Source organism: Pseudorca crassidens, chromosome 16, assembly GCF_039906515.1.
Source record: "Pseudorca crassidens isolate mPseCra1 chromosome 16, mPseCra1.hap1, whole genome shotgun sequence".
NCBI lineage: Eukaryota > Metazoa > Chordata > Mammalia > Artiodactyla > Delphinidae > Pseudorca > Pseudorca crassidens.
Window position 1 is genome coordinate 17,659,241 of NC_090311.1, and position 21,601 is coordinate 17,680,841.

Below are 21,601 nucleotides of genomic sequence, written 5' to 3' on the forward strand. Positions count from 1 at the left end.
ACTAAATCCATACAATTCAGCTTAAAACTAAATCTTCTGTCAACGATGCTGATGGTACTAAGGCACAAGGGTTTATTAATTATATTCACTGCTAAATTCAGGGCCAAGAGCTTCATGTAGTTTCTTCATACAGTGGTTTTCAAGTCTATTGTTGGTTGCGTTAACATTTGAAAATTCAGATTCTTCACCTAAGCCTGAGTATATGCAAACACATACAAGCAGTCTGTCTTGCAGAAGAATAATGTTGACATATCACTCACATCAAAACTGCGATTGATAATATTCATTTAGTATATACAACTGCTTCCACGCAGGGAAGATTAAAAAAAACACAAAAAGGTTGTAGGGTGAGGCTTTTGTGTATTTTCACCCTTCATTTTATATATCATTATTACTTCTACTGAGAAGACATCACTAATGCATCTTAAATCAGAAGAGTTGTTGAAAACCACTCTCTACAAACCTCTAAATTAGCATTCACATCACCTAGAGAATGGTGACATACCAATTAAAAAAAACTTCTGGGAAAATCTCAATCAATGCAGCCAATCTAAACTTGAAAATAATTCACAGGACTCTGATTATTATAAGCAATTAGACAATTTTTAAATTGCAATATGGGTCATTATTTTATGCCCTAATATAAAAGTAACAAAATTCAATCCCACTAAGTAAAAAATATTACTACTCTATTTCTGAAAAGAGCAAAGCATATTTGATAAGTATGGTCTAATTTAAAAAAACATACAGAATCATTCAGCATCCCTCATTGATACAGGGATAAAATTTCAACATTGTTATAAATATTTGCTTGGCCACAAAAAAAAGTCTGAAGCTGCATTATGAAACAGACCAGCAAACTCAGAAAAGTGAGAACTCACTTGGGCTCTATTTCCTACAAAAAGGAAAGTGTTTAACAATGAGGAGAGCTTTAGCTATTCTTAGGTATCTGTGTACACAGACTAGTAGGGTGTTTATAACATACGTGTGTTTCCTCAAAAGGATAATAGATTCATGATATCTAATGGTGAACCTAAGAATTTTGGTTGAGAGAAAGGAGTTTTTTTAAAAACAGGTTTTAGTAAAATAAATCAGAATGTCAGGAAAAAATGTTTAATCACATTGACTTCCTTGAGAAACCAATATGAATAAAACAAAACTGAAGTCAATCTACATTAAAACTACGCTTGGGTATAGTTTTAAGATATTCCTTTATTTTTCCTCCCTTTTTTGGTCTTTAAAATCTGAATTTTCTTCCAAAGCTGGCAAACAACAATGATCACTGTGATAAGCATTATTAGGATGTACTTGTTTTTTTTAAAGATAGCAGAGAACATTTCTAGCAATATAATCAATACTTTTGCTATGTGTAGATCTTCCTGAAAAAACAAACCCAAAGATTTTACTTCAGATTTAGAAACTCAATTTTATAGGGAAAAGCAGAATTTTTTTTTTTAAAGCAAGCTAGGAAGTACTCACCTCTTCACGTAATTTTATCAACTGCAACATGAATGCACAAAAAAAAAAGATAAAAAGGAGAGAAATGGCAGGAAAGAAAGATCAGTTGTGTGACAGGATACAGAATTAACATTGACAATTTATCTGTTTACATGTTTAGCATTTAAAAATCACAGACAAACACATTAAAAGAACCTAAACATAGACTACATGCAGAGTTTTTTGAACGAATAAAGATCACTTTCTCACACTGTCACATTAAACAAAGAGAATAGTGTGAAATTCTCTTTTAAAGTACATCTAAGACACCATCATGAAATAAAGGGGAATGACTTCATAGAAGTCTATATTATAAAGAAAGAAAACAAGTTTACTGTTCTTTTCTTCTAAGAATGTACCACTGAAGAGGTTTTGTATTTACAAGTTTTCAGGATGTTTCTCTATTTTGAATCTTGACAACTGCTTTCAGGTTTTACCTCCAAATGAAAATGATTAATAGTTCATGCTTTGGTCCCAATAAGTATTTTAAAACAACAAACTGTTATGCTAATGTCATACTTGTAACCACTCTAGTAATAGGATCACCCTTGGAAGTAACATTATTTTAATAGGGAATAAAGCATGCCAGGATAGATAATACTTAGGACGCAGTATCAGAAAATATTTCACCATCCTTAGAAATACTGCATATATCAGAGTTGATTTCTAGGTTTTTGTTTTGCTTAAGAGGCTACTGAAATCACACGGTGCTTTTATTTTTGAAGTTTCTTCACTTTTCAATTTTATTCATCTTGTAAACTGGGCCATTTCAAAGCAATGAGCTCTCTCACTTCATTTGTACTGCGGTCTCTTTTCACCGAAGTCAAATCCCAAACCACTCTTCACCTGTTAGTAAACTCTTCTATAATAACATTTTGATTCTCCTCTGTAGAATATTCATTTGTCTTAAATATAACAGATAAAACAAGTTGTTTAACTCTTTAGAAACTAGAAAATGGATATAACCATATATCTGGTTCACTCTTTGTGTGTGTGTGTGGAAGAGAGAGAGACAGAGAGACAGAGACAGAGATAGTACTGTATTCTAAACCACAAATATCATTGTATAGTTGAGGTGTCTGCCATAGTTCCCACAATGAATAGAAACTGAAACCTATGCTGTAAGAGACTATAAACCACATTCTAAGTCTGAAATTTGCATCCTCAGCAATTCAGGTCTACAACTGATAATTTTTAAGCATCCAAATATCTGTAACATCTGTTATAACACTTGACATATGCAGGCCAATAAATTAAACTATTGCTTTGGGAGAAACATGCCATGAATTGCTCACTATAAGTCTTTCTAAAAGTATCATGTTTACGATAACCCAGATTTCTCAATGCTTAATGCTGTTTTTGTCTCCAATTCAAGGAAGGCAATATGCATTCCAGCTTACTGTTATTTCATGTGTTATTTGAAAAGTATTTCAAGTACAAAAGAATGAGATTTCAAATCTGTTATGAAACTTATAAAAAGGGTACAGAGTCTATTACATAATACCTCAGTGCATTTACTGAAAAAGAAACTTTTAATGTCATTCTTCCAAAAATATATATGAAGTTGTCATTACTTGTAATTAATACACTCATTATCTCAGCAACCACTGAGTGTATGAGTCAAGCATCTCATCATTTCATGTGAAAAGTTACAATTCTTCCCCAGAAGAAGTAAAATTCTAAACTAAGATACCTGGCCTATCGTATATCGGAATCTTTCTCTTTGCTATCCAAACATCATGGGAGAAAAAGGCAAACATTAATTCTCAGAAAGAGCTGATCTTGGAATTGATCGCACAGCTATTTCTTCTTTCCGGGGGCACCATTCTTCAGTTGACTATGATACTTAAAGGGCCAAAGTTTAAAACTACTCTTCAGCAATAGAGACCATTTGGGCCATACCACCCTGCCATAATCAATGAGTGTTTAAAAATGCTACCCATTTGTTTTTTCAATAGGTTCCAAACAAAAAAGGTTCTATCTTGTTTGTGCTGCATGGCTGCACCCCAGCTTTACACAGGATTTGGAGCTAAGCTAGGTAATGGGAGGGTTTTTAATCTTTATCTTTTTTTTTTTTTTTAGTTCGAGAGTTTTCACTCAAGTAAACAAAAGATGGTCTATTTTTGAAAATTAACAATGCTTAGACTAGACTGAAAGTAGTGATTTCGTATTTTATCGAGTTACTAGCTCCGTTATAGGCGACATGAAAGCGTGCCATGCCACCATGTTGAGTTATGATAATCAACATCTTTTTTGAAACAAAGGTTTTCCCCCAATGCAGAATTTGATACAAGAGGTAATCTGTTCCTTTGTGGGCTGAAAAAATCTGGTTTACGCTGGTTTGAACCAGTGGAATCTCTTGTGGTTAAGCCTTCTGCTGTGACTAAAATCAAAACTGCACGGCAGAGCATGTGAGGGTTCATGCGCGCGCGCCTCTGTATGCGAGGGGTGTCACGTGACTCCCAGAACTACCGAATTTTTTTTTTAAAGCTGATAACGCGACTGCCGTCTCTGTCCGCATACAGATAACGAATAAATGCTGAACTCTATTAAACGCCCTTTACACATTATCGTGGGTCGAACACACAATTTTCTGAACTTATGATGACAGTCTATTTATTCTGCTATAAACCCTCAGCACGTAACGAACAGATTTGTGCCTGGTAATGATCTGCTCTGTCAGGGCTATATGAAATGATACCGACCTTCTTTAGATCTCGGGGAATTAAATTGACCGACTTCACCCCCTGGTCTGTAGCTGAAGTTTGACACACTTTATGCACAGCAAGCCCAAATCAGAACTTAAGAGAACCTCGCATTAAAAAATTAAGCAATCATATCTGCTGAATATTGCTTTACCACAAAAATTTCCACACGTTTAGAAATATCCTACTCTTTATATCTTTTTTTGAACCTTCTATTTAGGATTTACTCAAATTTCATTTGTTCAGATTTATTCATTGATCAATGTAATTTTGCATATGGAAACTGAGACACTATTAGGTTTCAAAATGGGGAACATTTGCCCCATTATCATACTCCACTATGAAGGGGGTTTAATTCTGTAAGATTCTTTTTTTTTTTTTTTCCTTTTTGAGAACCGTTTTCATGAAACTAAATTGAGTTAACAATTATTTAAGTTTTCACTCTAAATACAGCTTCACTACATTTCAAGAACTCTTTCTAAAAATTAAAATGTCACATGCAATGGAAAATTTGATATGTTAAAATAACAGAATGATAATGACTAAGACAATAGTCCTTGGAAAGACCCAACAATACACGAATGTGCAAAGTAGGTAATTTTGTCCCTTCTCTGTAAATTACGGATGAGCTATATTTGATTGCATGCAATGGATATAATAGAAATGAATTTATACAAAGCAGTTAATTTGGAATTAAATAAAAATGTGTACTGTATAAAGGACATTAAAATGCATTTGAAAATTCTCAATTTTTGAAATTTTAACAATTGTAATCATGGCAAACATGTTTACATATTTAAGAGTAAATTAATATACTTTATAGTTAATTGGCAGATCATAATTATGTATATTAACAGCCAGGTTTCAGATGCCTAAAAAATGCATTATAAATTGGCAGAATGAGAAATAAGGGCTATGGCATTCACATTTGTCTGAATCCATAAAGAAGTCACTACAGGGAGGATGTGGATATTGCATCAAAAATAACTAAATAGCTAGTACTTAGTTCACTTTATCTATTTGCAGCCTTTGCTATTAATTCTTTATCCTTTTCCTTTTCTGACCTATAATTTTAAAAAATTGATATATATCCCTATTTTAGTTAAACAAATCTTGCCATTTTTGTCTCATTCTGTTTACCTCTAAGTTTTCCCTCTATTGTTAAAAGTTTATCATACATATCACATGGCCAAAAAGTTCTGAAAATCAAGTTCTCGACAATTAACTTGAAAATAAACTTATCTGTGTGCAGAAAATATATTTTTCTATAATTTACAGGTGATCCTACCCAGAAAAAGCTGTCTTCTCGGCCACTGAGCTACAAAAATTAAAATGAAGAGTCAAATCTTTTCTTCCTTTAAAGAAAATACTTCTGTTTTGATTCCATAGTCTGAATGAATACTGATGCAGAATAAAGAGTTATTCTCAAGTGACCATTCCTGGTTAAGGATATGTTATAGTTTTAGGGATTTTAATTCCTATATTATGATAAAGAGCCTCAAAAATGAAACATAAAGGCTTCATTATGATATGGAAATTTTGCTACATTTGGTAACAAAATATCCAAAAAGTTAAGTGTCGTCTCTTTGAACTTTCGAATCTGATTCAAATTTTAGACTGAAAAGTTCACATAAGTAATAATCTAACACTTCCACAGTCTCATGAGTATAATTCATCATATACTCTATTTATTGAAGTGATAGCTCCTTACAACTAAACTTCAGGCTCTCCAAGCACTTTCAGAATTTTTAAGTTTGATTTACACAAGTCCAGGGGAAATCTCTGAGTAATCACTTTAAAGTGACAGGAATATAATTTGAGAAATTCAGAAAATATGAACTCAATCTATTTTTGTGGAATATTTTTCTTTAGGCATTAAAAAAAATCATTCTTATATGTATATAAGGCAAATGTTCTAGGCACATAAAATGTCCATTAAGAGAAGGGAACATGCTTCAAAAAAAAAAAAAGGATCCCTGTCACAGTACTACAACATCCATTACAATAAAGGAGTCTGAGTTAGAAACACCCTCTTCCTTTCTATTTCCTCTATATTAGGCAGTAGTTTCAAATGACGGAAAGATCTGTAGCTTTTTAAAGAACTGACATGGGGACTTTGCATTCCCTTTTTTTTTTTTTTTGCAAAAAAATATAGTATTTTTGCAGTAAAGATAGAAAATAAAACTATGATTGATTCACTCAAGAGGTATGAGCAATCTAAATCTCACTTAAAATAGGAAGAAAAAATGTTTTGCTCTCATCCTGACATTATTTAATCTATTACATGTAAAATTCTTTTATCACATCACGCTTTTGTGTTTAATGTGCTCCTTTTTTTTTTTTTCCCTTAGCTATTCTCACATTTCAATCAGGGAAGCTGAAATCCCAAGTCAAATTTTAATATGTTTACATGTCTGAACTCAAGCTGATAACATCCAAATAGTGGAGGCGGTAAGATCTTCCCCAAAACAAACACAATCAGCTCAGTGATTCCTCTCCTTTTTGGGGGGTGGACAGATGAGGGCCTTAATCACATAAGCAACAACCCTGTTTACAATATTAACATTTTAGTGGATAGTAATATAATTTCAGCATATATAAACTTATATTCTACTTGAAATGGTAAATACTATTATGAATTTTTATAATGAATATCAATATATTATGTTTTAGTATCTTATTAAAATTTTGGTGTACTCAATGAATGGTTTATGTTCATTTTTATTTAGAGAGTAGAGACTTTTACTAGACTTGCCAAGGTAACATTAATAAACACGTTCAGGTCTTATTTCTGAAGTTCCCTATCATTTACTTTCTTTAAAAGTGTCAAAGAGAAACTGGGACTGTTTGAGACATTTTAAAAATCATCTCTACTCTGAGGTTCTTGAAACATTTTTTTAAAGTCATATATATTATCTACATGAATTCACGAAATCTGCAGTATTAATTCAAAGAAAGAAGTGGGACATTAATTAGACTCATGACACTACTGTGTGATCCAGTGAGAACTGACAACCAAGTTGTAAGGCCTCTTTAAGAAGAAATTATATCTTAATTTTTTTGCCTGTGCAGATCTTAAACTGTGAAGACTTTTCCTTTTCTTATTACTACTTCTACCACTATCATCATCATCATCTTCATTATTTGATAGGGGCAGGACCTTTATGTGAGTATCCAAGTTCCACACTGGTGCTTACAATTTGCATTTTGGTGAATGTATTTTTAAGAAGCTACACAATAGGAGACTGAGCTGCCCTGTAGAATTTTGAAAGCTTACTTTCATTTGTTTTGCTGCAAGTGTTGATTTAATTATACTGCATTATTATCAAAGCTGCATTATGTACTTTTTTATTCCTTTTACATGTGTTTGAGGTGAGGACCTTGGCTTTGTCTGCAAACAGTGTGTTTCAAGTTATTCCTTAAGTACTAAATAATAAAGAAAAGAGAAGAAAAGATTTTTTAAAAAGATAGCAGACAGTGATCACAAGGTAAAGGGTTAAATGTAAGATCTCCAAGAAACATTTTGAAGTTGATTAAGACTCCAGCTTTGCATTAAACAGTATCGCTTCCACATGAGTTGCTGCTAATACTGTTACGGAGCAGCTTGAGAGCCCAGTGTGCCAGTGACCTCCTTCACCCTCCAGCCACCCACCGGGCCTTCCTGATTAGCATTCTACCTGGTTCTCTGAGGAATTCCCATCATCCCCTAGGAGCTCATTCCGTACTTCGTCACTGTAGGCAATCCGTGACCTTTTCTATAAAACAAAACAAAAAGGGAGAGAGCAAGATGAACGTTAGAATGTAAAGGCTTCGAAGCATTATTGGTATCAACGCTGATCATCTCAAACCTCGAGAGCCCCCTAATGGAAACCTATTTGCTCAAATGTGCAAACCAAAGTTGTGCAAAGTTCTTGAACTTGAGGAGTTTAATGTAAATTAGAAGTTTTTTCAAATGCCAGTAATGGAAGAAAACTCTGCATTGTGTTAAGTACTCTATTAATATTCACAAACGGATCAGAATTGATATGTTATTCCATGCAGAGTCATTCAAATCAGACCACAAAGCTAAAGGAAATACAACTATATAGCTGTATATCTGCAACACTCACCAGATTGTAATTAAAACAAAAGTATATGGAGGTCTTTAATATTGTGGCAGGAAATGGACTCTACAATATAGGTTTTTTAAAATCTCTAATTCTAGGATAATATAATATCTCCAACTATACACTGGAATGCCTGGAAAATAGCATATCCCTATTTCTTTCATTATTGTGATGTTACTAACCAGAATTTAAAAGCACGTGCCATTTCCAAACAATAATTTAAATGTCTCCAAGTCCTCTATAAAAATGGCCTAAGGAAAAGCAGTGGGAGTGTGTGTATGTGTGCATCTGGTAAAACAAATTAAATTTCCCAACCCCAGTAAATAAAGGCAAGTAGGCTGTGAGCCAGCTTTTCACAATTCCAATAAATAAAGACAAGCAGGCTATGGATCGATTTTTCACACACTGAAATTTTGTTTTACAAGAAATCTACCTTTACCTGTAAAGTCAGAGGGACATGTCTGCAAGCAACTCATGAATTATCTAAACATGCACACATTTGGAAAAGCTAAAAAGCTCTGAAAATTAGCTGTGAAGCTAGAGTGCCATCCTCAGATCCTACTTCAGCATCACTATTTCAGACCCAAATGCCGATTTACAGATTGCTGCCTTTTCTGCTTCTGAACTAACTAAGCAAAAACAGTCAATTAAAAAATGGCAGTTGGGAAACAGTAATCTTTTCCCACTTGGGGTCTACAGTTTAGCACTTAATATGTCTTACCTGCTCAATTGTGATATGAAAAATTATTGTAGTTTAAAAGGACTATCCATAATCCGTGAGCAGAAGTCAACAAGATTTTTAATTAGATTTTTAAACCAGTGAATGAGTAACACTGCTTCGCCACACAGAGATCATAATATCTTAAACATAAAATCCTACTACACTAGAATTTAAAAGGACTTTTGACAAGAAAAACTAATAGACTTTAAATCATTTTAAAGTTGCCTTTCTCAATTGGGGTTCTTTTTCTGAACCACAAAATACAGAAAATGATTTCAGTGACTATTTTCTCAATTCTCCCAAAGATGGGACATGAGAGAGAGTTTAGTTCATTACATAGAATAGAAACTTTAGGGCATTAAGGCTTAACTCTCTGGCAGAATCCAGTTGAAAAGGGCTGAATGGGGTATAAATAAAAATAAATAAACCTAGACATCCTTTTATTTTTTTAGAGAAAAAAAAATCAGTCTCGCGGAATTCTAAAGGTAGCTTTGGTTAAATTGAGACTAGAACTCTGTGGTCCTGACTTACAGCTCAGTACTCATTCTACCGCACAAAATTTCCTCCTCATTTTATTACCCTCTGAATACTCTCAGGAAAAAAAATATAAAAATTGCAAAATGTTACAAAGGAGATGGTGGTAGCCCCTCCTGCCCTAAGTCTCTACCCCAAGCTCCCCTTCCTTGCTACAAATGTGTATCTCCTACTCTGGCAGTAGATAAATGAAAGCAACCATGCTGCAGAAAGGACAAAATAGAAAAGTTAGGTCATTAGACTGACGTCAGTAATGACATCTATATCAGATGTCTTAACTATTCAGGAGTGATCCAACTCATTCATTTTTGAATATGGCAGGCTTCTTACCACCACAAACAGTGGATATTAGGTTGGCTTCTCTTACTGTATTCACTGAAGCTACTATTAGTTAGCTATTTCTATTGACTTCATATCGTACTGAAAAATGCTAAATTACAAGGACAGTACCCTTCATGGCCTTACCACAATATTTCAATCAAGCCAAACCTTTCTTTTGCCCATTTGGAGCTCCTCGCTACGGTAGTTTCAAACTAGCTTCAAACTAGTTTCAAACTAGTATTTTATAGCATTAAAGGAAATGAGAACCTTTAAACAGGCTGTGGTATCAGAGTTGCCTTTTTAATTATTAATTTCATCACTATGGGGGACTAAAACATTCCACAGTATGCAAGAATATCATATAGAGATGGTTTTTGTTTTTCCCTTTTTTACCAAAATACCAACAAATTGGCATAGATTGTTTAATTATATTATATTCTTATTTTGATTTGATGTATTTCAAAAGAAGAAGAAAATTATAAACATGTCTCCCTAAATATCTAATCTTGTTTTGGTTAGAATCCATTGCTTTTAAAAACCAGCAATTAAGGGTGTACATGCTCAGCAACAGAGAACTAAAGATTTATCCACAGCTGAAGGGTGGTCCCTATAAATGTCATTCTTTACCATTGGGATGGTTAAAACTGCTCATTGGGATGGCTTTCTGGATGTAATTAAGCAAATGATATGCTGAGTTTATAAAATGTTCTCTGATAGGACTGACTTCCCTTAAAATGTTCTTCTGACTGACTGAAAAGATAACTCACTTCAAATATCAGAAATAGTTCCTCATGAAAATGACACAGCTAATGCTGAAAACTGAACTCTTTACACTCAAGTATCACTTTATAAAATTTTTTTTAAATTAACACTTTGCTTTACTAAGAATTATATTTAAATGCATGACATTGGTATTTTCTCCTAAATTTTTATGGTTTGAAATTTTAAATAAGCCGATTTTAATCAACTGTAATTTAGCCTGCAGAATCATCACTAAACTAATTGAATACCAAAAAAAGGCCAATTCCTTTGAATGACAAACTGCTTATTTTATGGAATTTTCCTCCAAAATATCAATAAAATATTTTACATTTTGTGGAATTTTTTTAAAATGTCACTCTACATTGCTAAGTACTATGTCATACTTTAATTTGGCAGACTCAAAGCTAATGAAACTGAAACACCTACTGTATCTTTATAAACCAACTAAAATATTTTTTGCTTTATTATCAACTGTATAAAATCTGTACTTTAGTCAAATGCAAGCATGAGAATTTGAGCTGGAAATGTCACACAGTCAGCTACAGTTTGAAGGAACCCAATTCATAATGCATTTTATAAATAGTTAATGACTTCTATACATAAGCTAACCAGGCAAATCAAGAAATTGTCAACATTTTTAGTCTTAGTTGTCAGTTACTACTGTCTACTGGTGCTTTATATGTGGCTTCTGGAGAAGACAGAAGCTCTCTGCAGTTTGTAATCTATTGCAATTTCAGGTCTGTACCATAAGGATGGAAAAGCTTCAACTGACAATATCTGCCACACACACACACGCACACACACACACAGAGTTAAATACAAGGACATTTCTCACTTTTAGTTGTGTGTTTTTGTAAAGTTTATTCCTTCTAACTTACATGCTTAGGTGGACTAGACACAGTTGGACAGAGAAATCTACAGACCATATATGAACCATAAAAAAAATGACAAATTAACAACTGACTGTTATCCCTAAGACATGATGCACAAAATTTCAATGGTTATTTTAAACTGACAACAAAAGTGAGTCTTTGGTTATGAAAGCAAGAATTTCAGACTCCCAGCAGTTTTTACTTGATGAACAGAACGTCTGCATACTGATTGGCTGATTCTCTTAAAGCCAAGTTCAAACAGATACACTTGCTCAGTTCTCTCTGGAAATTTGGCTTGGAACAATCTATCTACTTGACCTTAACATTTCCCAACTGAACTGAATGTGTTCCTGGACAGGCACTGCTAAACTAGAAACAAAATGAATTAACTTAGTTTAAACTAATTAAGAACTGTGATCTGGGTACCATCTCCTGTAAGATTCTACATGTGAAACAGGGTATACGTAACCAGAATGAGGATTCTAGCACCCACCACTAGCATAAGCATAACAATGAAGTTGGTTTATTACTAGAGCATATATGAGAATTTAATTTCCATGGCGTGCACATGGCAAAGCAATTGCTTAAATTGCCTCACCTGGGAATTTAATACAATGTTATCATCAGACCAGCCACACTGTAAATAGATTTATAATGCTTTCCATGTGCTGCACTCTGTTGCATATGAACTAAGTAATGATCTGGTATTACAATAAAATCAGCTAGTTCCCACACCTGGCAGACAGGATATTTCACTAAATTAATACCCATACAGCTACATCACAAGGCATGGGAGAGGAAACAATCTCTAAGGCATTCGATTTGAGTTTTACATGGGAGGCAAACACTCCAGGGTTATGAAGAATGTTACTATGTTGAATGGGCCGCTTAAGACAAAATCTGTATTACAGAATTAAGACTTTCTCATTCCCATTCAATTTTGGCCTGATTTTCTTCATTCAGTACTTTAATTACTAATCAGCAATCCGCAACATTCACAAACACTAAGAAAGCCCTTTATTCTAATCTATGTGCTGCAGACAGCCAAATAATTGATACAAAGTGCAGTATGGTTTTGGTAAGTAATGAAAGAACAGCTTGTCCTACTTCCTAATCAAATTGGTCTATAGAAGAAATGGTTAATAGATTTCTCCATAGGTCTAAAACAAATCACCCAGCCTGGCCAGACTTTTCCATTGCTTCTACCATGTCTTTCAGTCTCCATATATTTAATAATGCCCCAGGTTACCAGGTGATACACCTATTAAAAACTGTTACGCTTTCAGAGCCAAAGAATTTAACTACTCTAAAGAATTTAACTGCTCCTGTTATAATTCACACTTTGGGATAGCTACAGAATACCGTGAAATTATATTTATTAGCTAGCCATATAATTGCTGGTACTCATTTCTTACCTAACTTTATCTGGTTCTAATTAAAAAATATCATACTTCCATAATACCCAGATGACATTTTCTAAAAAGCATCTATCTTTGGAACAAGGCATTCCATTTTTAACCCTACTTCTATTTCTTTGCTGGTGATTTCAGCTTTTCATCCTTACTCTACCTCTGACCCAGGACTTAAAAAGGCTCATCAATCCAGGACAGGAAACTTAAATTTTGGAGAAAAAAATAAAACGGAATTTATAAAATTTTGTTGATGACCATGTTCTCTGTGCTGTACTAATTTCTAGCAAATAGCAATTTAAGATTAAAACATACCATACTACATGATATAGGTAAAGGTAAAGTAAACTGTTAGGTAAATGTTTGATCCTTGGAAAGTTGTTAGGATGACAAAGCACAGGGCACTGAGTGAAAAGAACAGAAGTTAACTTTTCAGTATGTGATCTTTGGTCAAAATTAAGTTTTCTGAACATCAGTTCCCTCAATCTCTAAAAAAGTGGTGACAATATTTATTTCCCAGGGCTTTTGTGAGGATTTAAATATTATAAACAAATGGAAGTCTATCATAATACCTTGGATGTGATAACCCTGCAAAGGATGTTCAACTAAATATTACTTGATAATATTGGAACGGATACAATAAAACCAGTACACATACATGACTGAGAGTATAAATTAGTGCATCTTTCGTTGAAAATGATTTGCCAATATATACCAAAAGTTGCTATAAAAAATTCCATTATTTCATCCAGTAATTCTACTACTACATTGTTTTGCCCAATTTCCTATTTTATGGTTCCACAATTTTTGGATGACTTTCAATGATAAAAAACTTTCCTGCATTTCTTTAATGCTATCAGAGAAAGGAACTTCCAATCTGTTTCTTCTAAGTAGTCATTCCACTAAACATGGCTTGCTCTTGCTCAAGGGACTGTTTAGAGTTAAAGGTCAAACTCATTCACTAGAAAGTGCACATGCCACATGTCACCAATACTGTACCGTTAATAAAGGGAAAGCACACTTTCTATCTATCATAAACTCATGGCCAATGGACCATATGCAAGCCACCAGAGAGAAAATACTAACATGCCCTGCTGCTAGGCTACCAGCAGTTGGAAAAGCAGGTTACCGTGCGAACACTAAAATAACCCATTGCTCTTGAGTATGTAATACTAGAAATTTTTTTCGAAAAAGTACAATTACAAATGTCTTTCTATTATAATCATTCTTATTTACTATTTTTGCTTGTACTTTCAAAACATTTTATGTGTTTGAAATGGATATTTATGTTTTGGCTATAAATAATAAGATAAATCATACCACATTTTCTCCTAATTATTTTTTTAAATTTAGCTTTAATATCACATGTGAGTATTTATTTCCATATGATGAGGTTATATCTGTATATATACACATATAGACTCATACAAACCCATATGCAATCCATATGGAATGACTCTATTTATGTTTCACAATGCTAGAATAGACTTTTATTTATACTAGGAACTCTGACCACATTGCCACTACATCATTTAATGATTTGCAAAACAGACAGCCCAGAAATGATGTAACTGCACTTCTTCGTTTCCTCCTCCAGCATTTCTAAACTTACGCCTGAAATTTAAGTTTAACATTAGTGTTTCAAAATGCAACTTGAGTTAGTTAGAATCATGGCCCCACTTGCTTGCATATGTTTGTAGTTTACAACTTTCACACTGCTATTGAACATAGTGTGTCTGTGTCTTATATCATGTTAGTTTGTCAATCAATAATTAAGTTACTTCATTCAGAAAATCAGCTCATGATAGAATGCCCAGATGTTGTTGTCAACATCTGGAACAGTGTAAGTATGCAGCAGAGGAAGTCTAATTCTTTACAGTCTTTCTGAATATAAAATAACTCCACATACTGTACTTGAAATAATCAAAATGTCAAAATGTTCATTATTTTGTTTGATAATGATATATAAATACCCTATACATTCCCATTGGAAAATAATACTCTGATAAATGAATGCTATATAACAGATGCTTTATTTATATTTTTAAAAGAATTACTGAAATAAAGTATGTAGATTTATATAATTAATTTGTATCTAGGTTTCCCTATGTAATCTGCCTAGCATTAGGAAGGAAAAGTGATTCATTCATTGAAAATCCATCCACAGTCGTAGTTTCAAGTGATCCAGACATCCAAGAACAAATGATCTTGAGGATTCTATGTAACTGTCACTGAGGTTATCACATAAATGACAGAATCTGACAGTTGACAGTGACATCCAGCATCATCTAAACCATCCTGCAAACGTAGAGATGAGAGGTTCCAAGCCAGATGGGCGATCTACCCAAGGTCACACACCCAGGAAAGACCTGGCAGAAGAAGAACAGAATCCGTTTCCCAATGCCAGTGCTCTTTTCACTTTACCAGACCACCAAGACAGGCTGGGGGTGTCTTATCACCCATTCCCCAGGGTAAGGTTGGCTGTACCATTCACCTAGTTCTATGAATGTATCATCAGCTATAAAGTTGATTAGTCTGTAGATTTTGTTTCTTGTCACCCTCCTCCAAAACAAACAAACAAACCTTTACTTATACTTTGTTGCTAACATCTGGAATATTGACAACAATAAAGTTGAAAGTCCAAGGGTGACACATGCTTAAGGTAGAATGTTTTATTTGATAGAAAAAAGTGTCTGATCTCAGTTGGTGAGTCACAACCACACCCATGGGTGTAACTGAGATGTTTCAAGATGAATCTTCAAAGGCTACAACATAAAGCAACAATAATTTAACCTCATGGCAGGAGAGGAGCCACACCAGTTATTAAGATGTGCTAAGAACTATCTGCTTACCCGTGAGATCTGGTGACTCCCGATTTATCTACTCTAAAATTCTAGCTTGGAACCAGCCATCTCATAAGCAAACAATTTTTACAGTATTTTTTTTCTTGGTACTTACTTTTGGACCCATGTTGTGAGAGATTCTTCATTAAAGAATATGCTGTGTTACCTTGAGTTTACAGTGCTCATAATTCAGAGGTGTACAATATACCTTTTAATGCTTTATGAATACAGCCAATATAACTGTGATGCTTAGCCAATAAAACAAAACTCTTTTAGCCCAAATCCTCTACGGAAATATTTTGAAGATTACTTCTATACCTGGGTGACCCAAAACTATAAAATATGATTAAGTAAATATAAATATTCATACCTGATTCATAAACATGTTGTGAATCTAAAAGATTCTCCATTTTCAGTTGAACAGAATAAAATCCTGCCTACTGAGGGGCTTTGCTTCATCAAGTAAATGTTCTTTCTCTTCTATCTTCAATGTGTCACTCTCTACTGGTTCTTCCCTTTAAGAATACAAACATTTTTAAGTGTACCCCAACTTTCAATATTTTAAAAGGTTATTTTACCCTATACTACACTCCCCAGCTAATGCCCAACTGCTCTTTATTCTTCCTTTTCTAGCCAAGCTTCTCGAAAGAGTATACTACAAGCACTAACTACACTTATTCATGTCCCAGCAGCTTATCAACTTCCAACAAACTGGATGTTTTCCTACCACGCCACAGGACTCCCCAGGAACACCAATGACTTCCTAGTTGACAAAATCATTTTAAAATAACTTCTTTAGAATAGTTATAGATTTCTAGAAAAGTTACAAAGATGATACAGAGAGTTCCCATATAACCTACACCTAGTTTCCCTTATTATTTTTTTGATGTTAATATTATTCTTTTTTTTATTGGAGTATAGTATTGTTTTACAATATTGTATTAGTTTATACTATACAGCAAAGTGAATCAGCTATACGTATACATGTATCTCCTCTTTTTTGGATTTCCTTCTCATTTAGGTCACCACAGAGCACTGAGTAGAGTTCCCTGTGCTATACAGTAGGTCCTCATTAGTTACCTGTTTTATACATGGTATCAATAGTGTATATATGTTAATCCCAATCTCCCAATTCATCCTACCCCCCTTCCCCATTGGTATCCATACGTTTTTCTCTACGTCTGTGTCTCTTATTATTAACATCTTACATTACTGTGGTACATTCGCCATAACGAAGGAATCAATTGTTCATTATTACACATTATTATAAACTGAGGTCCATACTTTTTTCAGATTTCCTTAGTACCTCATGTTCTTTTTCTGTTCCAGGACACCATCCAATATCCCACATTACATTTAGGTGTCATGTCTCCTTAGGCTCCTCTTAGCTGTGACAATTTCTCAGGCTTTCCTAGTTTTTGATGACCTTGACACTTTTGAGGAGTACTGGTGTTTTGTAGAATGTCCCTCAATTGGGATTAGTCTGAGGTTTTCCTCATGACTAGACGGGGGTTATAAGTTTTGGGGAGGAAGACCACAGGGGCAAAGTGCTATTTTCATCAACATCATATCAAAGGTACAGACTATCAACATGATTTATCACTGTTGATGTTGACCTTGATCACCTGGCCGAGGAGATGTTTATCAGCTTTCTCCATTGTAAAGCTACTCTCTTCCTCCTCCTTGTACTGTATGCACTGTGAACAGCCCCCATTTAAGGACTGGGGAGTTATGCTCCACGTCCTTGAGGAAGGAGCATCTACATCAATTATCTGGCATGGGAGATCTGTCTATTCAATCATTAGTCGGTATCAGTATGAACTCACGGATATTTATTTTATACTTTGGCTTATAAGCCAATACTACTTCATTAATTTTGTTGCACAGATTGTACCAACTTTGGCTCCAATGGCCACTTTTCAGTCCTTGTTTCATTAGACCTCTCAACAGCATCTGACATTGTTGCCCACTTTCTCCTTAGCAGTTACACCACAACCCTCCCTTGAAATTCCTCCTATCCTTCTGGTCTCTCCTTCTCAGTCTCCTTCATCATAATTGCTCTCTCTGTATGCCCTGGGTCTCCATCCTTAGCCCTATTCTCACTCATCTGTTTGATCTCATCTATACCTGTTGTTCTAACCACCACCTAGAGGCTGGCGAAGACATGTTTTTTGCATAAATCTAATTCGTACTCGGTGCCTTAGATAATCAAAAGGCATCTCAGACTTAATACAGACAAAGTGGGGCATTTTCTTTCTCCTGTATGCTGCTCTTCCTCCTGTTTTCCCTAATTTGAGGTATGGTGTTACCATGTACATAGTCAACGCAGATAAAATCCTAAAAATTTTCCTACTCTCTCCATTACTCTCCAAATCCAATCACCAAGCCCTACGGATTAAACCCTTATTTTTCAGAATATCTACAACTGGGGCCCTTAGCCATATTTCCAGAATGTCTGTAGTCCCAATTCTTTCCCCATAACTGTTGTTACCACATATTTCATCATTCTTTTTATATATGAATTATATTTGACAGATACTTGTATGGAAAGACTGACATGTTTTTAGGCAAAGGTAAGCCAACAGGTACAAATTCTCAGCGCCTCATCTTGGGGAGTAAAGGAGACCTTTTCAACCCTATCTGTAGCAGAATATCAAAGCTATAAAAGAATCATTGTCTAAAGATATAACTTATTTCAGAGTAGGCATGTTAAAATAGAAAGCAAATTCATTTGACAAAAGCCAATACATTATGGGAAAATGCTAAGCAGCAGACCTCTCTCTAACTTCGTAAGTCAAGACCACATTTCTCTTTAATTTCAAATGTAGGCATATGTCACATCAGCTATTGTACTGTTCTCCTAAGTCAGATATTTCCAATTTTCATGATGTAGAAGCTAAAAGACCACCCTTTCAAATGACATGATGTGCATGCACATTTCTCCTTTGTTTTTCTGATTTGTGGACCTGAGGAATATGGATTACTTCTGTTAATCTGCATGAAGAAGCTCTGCTACAAGCCTGGCATTCAGTTTGCTTTTATGTCTGAGACCCCAAATTGTACCGTTAGGCAACAGAGGGCACTTATCTAGATTGAACTGTCATACAAATAGATTTTTGTCAGTCATTCAATTTGTATTGGGGAACATGCCAACAAAAACAAAACCCAGCAATTTAAAACAACAAACCTATCCTGTACTGATAGGAACAAATTGCTTTATTTCAAATGAATAAGAATTACTATAGATCGCACATCCTGTGTGTGGGTGCTAAGAAAGAAAAATATTTTTGGAACTAATTCTGTCTAGTTTTTCTGGCAGTGGTCTAACATGAAGTAAGCACGAAATATGCTTAATACTAATAAACACACAAGAAAAACAATGCTAACAGACAGGAATTACATGTTATCAGAGGAGAACGAGGCTTTCTAAGAAAATTCCAAGTCAAAATTCATCAGCTACATGAAAAAGTTAATATTGTGTTGCATTTTGAGTTTATTCTCTGACCTATAGTCCTTTGAGGAATGCAGGTGATGCCTCTGCCCACAACATAGTCAATCTGAGAAGTAAACCCATCATTCTCCCTGAGCCTAAACTGATTCCGGCTCTGTGTCTTCAACACTCACAAAGAATAATTGAAAACCTTAGAGAACTGACCTCATCACAGTTACACCCAATCTCTTCCATACCTCAGACTATTTGGAAAAATAGTCAGAGGGTCTATTATAAGTTGGTGTTAATCTTAGACATTAAAGATGTTGATAAATTACATCAGTAAAGACAAAGTAATAAAATTTTCACAACTTAAAAATTACATCAATTTGCCCATCAGTATATAAAATAGTTTAATCCCCTCCCCTAATATTTTTGTTTGAGTTGAATCCCGTTCCCTTTTCTATAAGTTGCATCTTCATTATGGAACTTCTGGAGCTACTCTTTCAGTGAAACTCACTCTTAGACTTGTAGGATCAGACACTGCTGTGAAGGATATAAGCAAACATGCAAATTCAACCCTGGGAATCCACATCGAGCTGACACAGAAAATAAACAAACTTACAGATCAAAAACTTCAACTGAACCAATGTAATTTTACTAAATAGAAATCTAATTAGTTCAATTACTTAAATGCAAGCATCTACATTAGAAAATGAGTTCTCTTCAATCAAAATTATGTAACAAGAATTGAGCACTTTACAAAATTCTGTAATATGTCACATGACATAGCTATAACTTTTTATGTTGTAGCAACAGGTACTTATGTCAAGACTTTAGATTTTATTAGAGGACAATCTAAAAAAATAGTAGAGTGCAGATATGACATGAAAAGGACCTCATGAACGGTAGTTAAAATAGATAACAGGACAAAAGCAAGGTAAAATATAATGCCCCAAGTGGCCTCTACATTTTGGTAAATGATAGAACTATCTGAGAAAAATTATTTTTACTTTGAAGAAAGTTATAAAATTACATTAATTTAAAAACATGAACAGATGCATGATGTATGCAACTTAATTTCAAACAGTTCAGAAAAAAATAGACATACGTAGAGTTGAAAAGATCAATAGAGAAAGCATACAAAAATGATAAAGCAAACAGTACGAAATGTTAATAGGCAAATCTAGGTAAAGGGTATATGTATGTTCTTTGTGCTATCCTTTAAACTTTTCTGAAAGTTTGAAATTAGTTCCAAATAAACAGTTTAAAGTGATTAAAAAGTATGAAAAGGTTAGTGGGATAAGGAGATAGAGGCTCTTGCTAAGCTAATTTTCTACAACTAGCTAATGTCTGAGATTAGCTAATGTCCAGAATAAATCTTTGATTAGATAGATAACAGCTCATGTTAAACTAAAGTATGAGACCATTACTCCTTTCAAATTCAGACTATTTAAACTGTTAATTTTTATTATATACAATGGTGTTTGTTCTCTTTTAGCTTTTTTCAGTAACAATGCAGGATTACATTTGTTAGTTTTAAATTAGCAACGTAATTTTCTTTTGTAGTTCAGCTAGTAGAATGGACTCTAAATCATACCTGGTCAGAGAAGCTCAAAGTTATCAGTTCATAATGACAGAATATTATCTACCATTTAAAATAGTTTGGCGGGGGCTTCCCTGGTGGCGCAGTGGTTGAGAGTCCGCCTGCCGATGCAGGGGACGTGGGTTCGTGCCCCGGTCTGGGAAGATCCCACATGCCGCGGAGTGGCTGGGCCCGTGAGCCATGGCCGCTGAGCCTGCGCGTCCAGAGCCTGTGCTCCGCAACGGGAGAGGCCACAACAGCGAGAGGCCCGCGTACCGCAAAAAAAAAAAAACAACAGTTTTGCGGTAATGTACAGTTCTTTTTTCCCTTCATTTCATTCTGAATAAAAGTGTTGAGGACAATAATTCTAAATCAGATTGCTTAACAAATAAATGATTTATTATTATTATTTTACAAAAATGCCTAGAGGATCCTAGTACAAATTTCACCGGAGTGTTCTGCACTAACTAAAGATCTTTTAGCGTGCTCTTAGGTCATGCTCTAATGTTCTTGAAGAGAACACACACTCTCACATAGTTAGACGTGTGCCCACTAAACTTTGACTTGATTTGGCAATCAAGGTATGGCTGATCTGTCTAATTTTGACTGTGATAGCCCTGGACTGGGACTGAATGTAATTCCATTCTCTGAAAAGAACACAGCCAATTCTGGTGCTCTATAAATATGCAATAATGATAGGACCTTAGGGCTAGAAGGGACCTTGAGAGGTCCTCTAGTGTGCCTTGCTCCCTGACGTCATGGCACACTGAATGTACCTGATAAAGACCTTGGGAAGGAGATTCCTTAACCTTCACA

At 34.5% G+C, this 21,601-nt stretch overlaps 1 protein-coding gene across 12 annotated transcripts in view; it reads right to left on the minus strand.

Moving 5' to 3' along the window:
- Window positions 1-21,601, minus strand: part of VTI1A (vesicle transport through interaction with t-SNAREs 1A) — a 365,411-nt gene that overhangs the window by 288,174 nt on the left and 55,636 nt on the right. For 9 of the 12 annotated variants that reach the window (XM_067709403.1, XM_067709410.1, XM_067709411.1 and 6 more), the window contains 2 exons: window positions 7,880-7,957; window positions 1,480-1,500 (listed from right to left, as the gene is read on the minus strand). In XM_067709403.1, the coding sequence (XP_067565504.1) occupies window positions 1,480-1,500; window positions 7,880-7,957 (99 nt within the window). The remainder of the gene's footprint in view (window positions 1-1,479; window positions 1,501-7,879; window positions 7,958-21,601) is intronic. The other 3 variants (XM_067709406.1, XM_067709414.1, XM_067709408.1) reach the window with 1 other exon arrangement.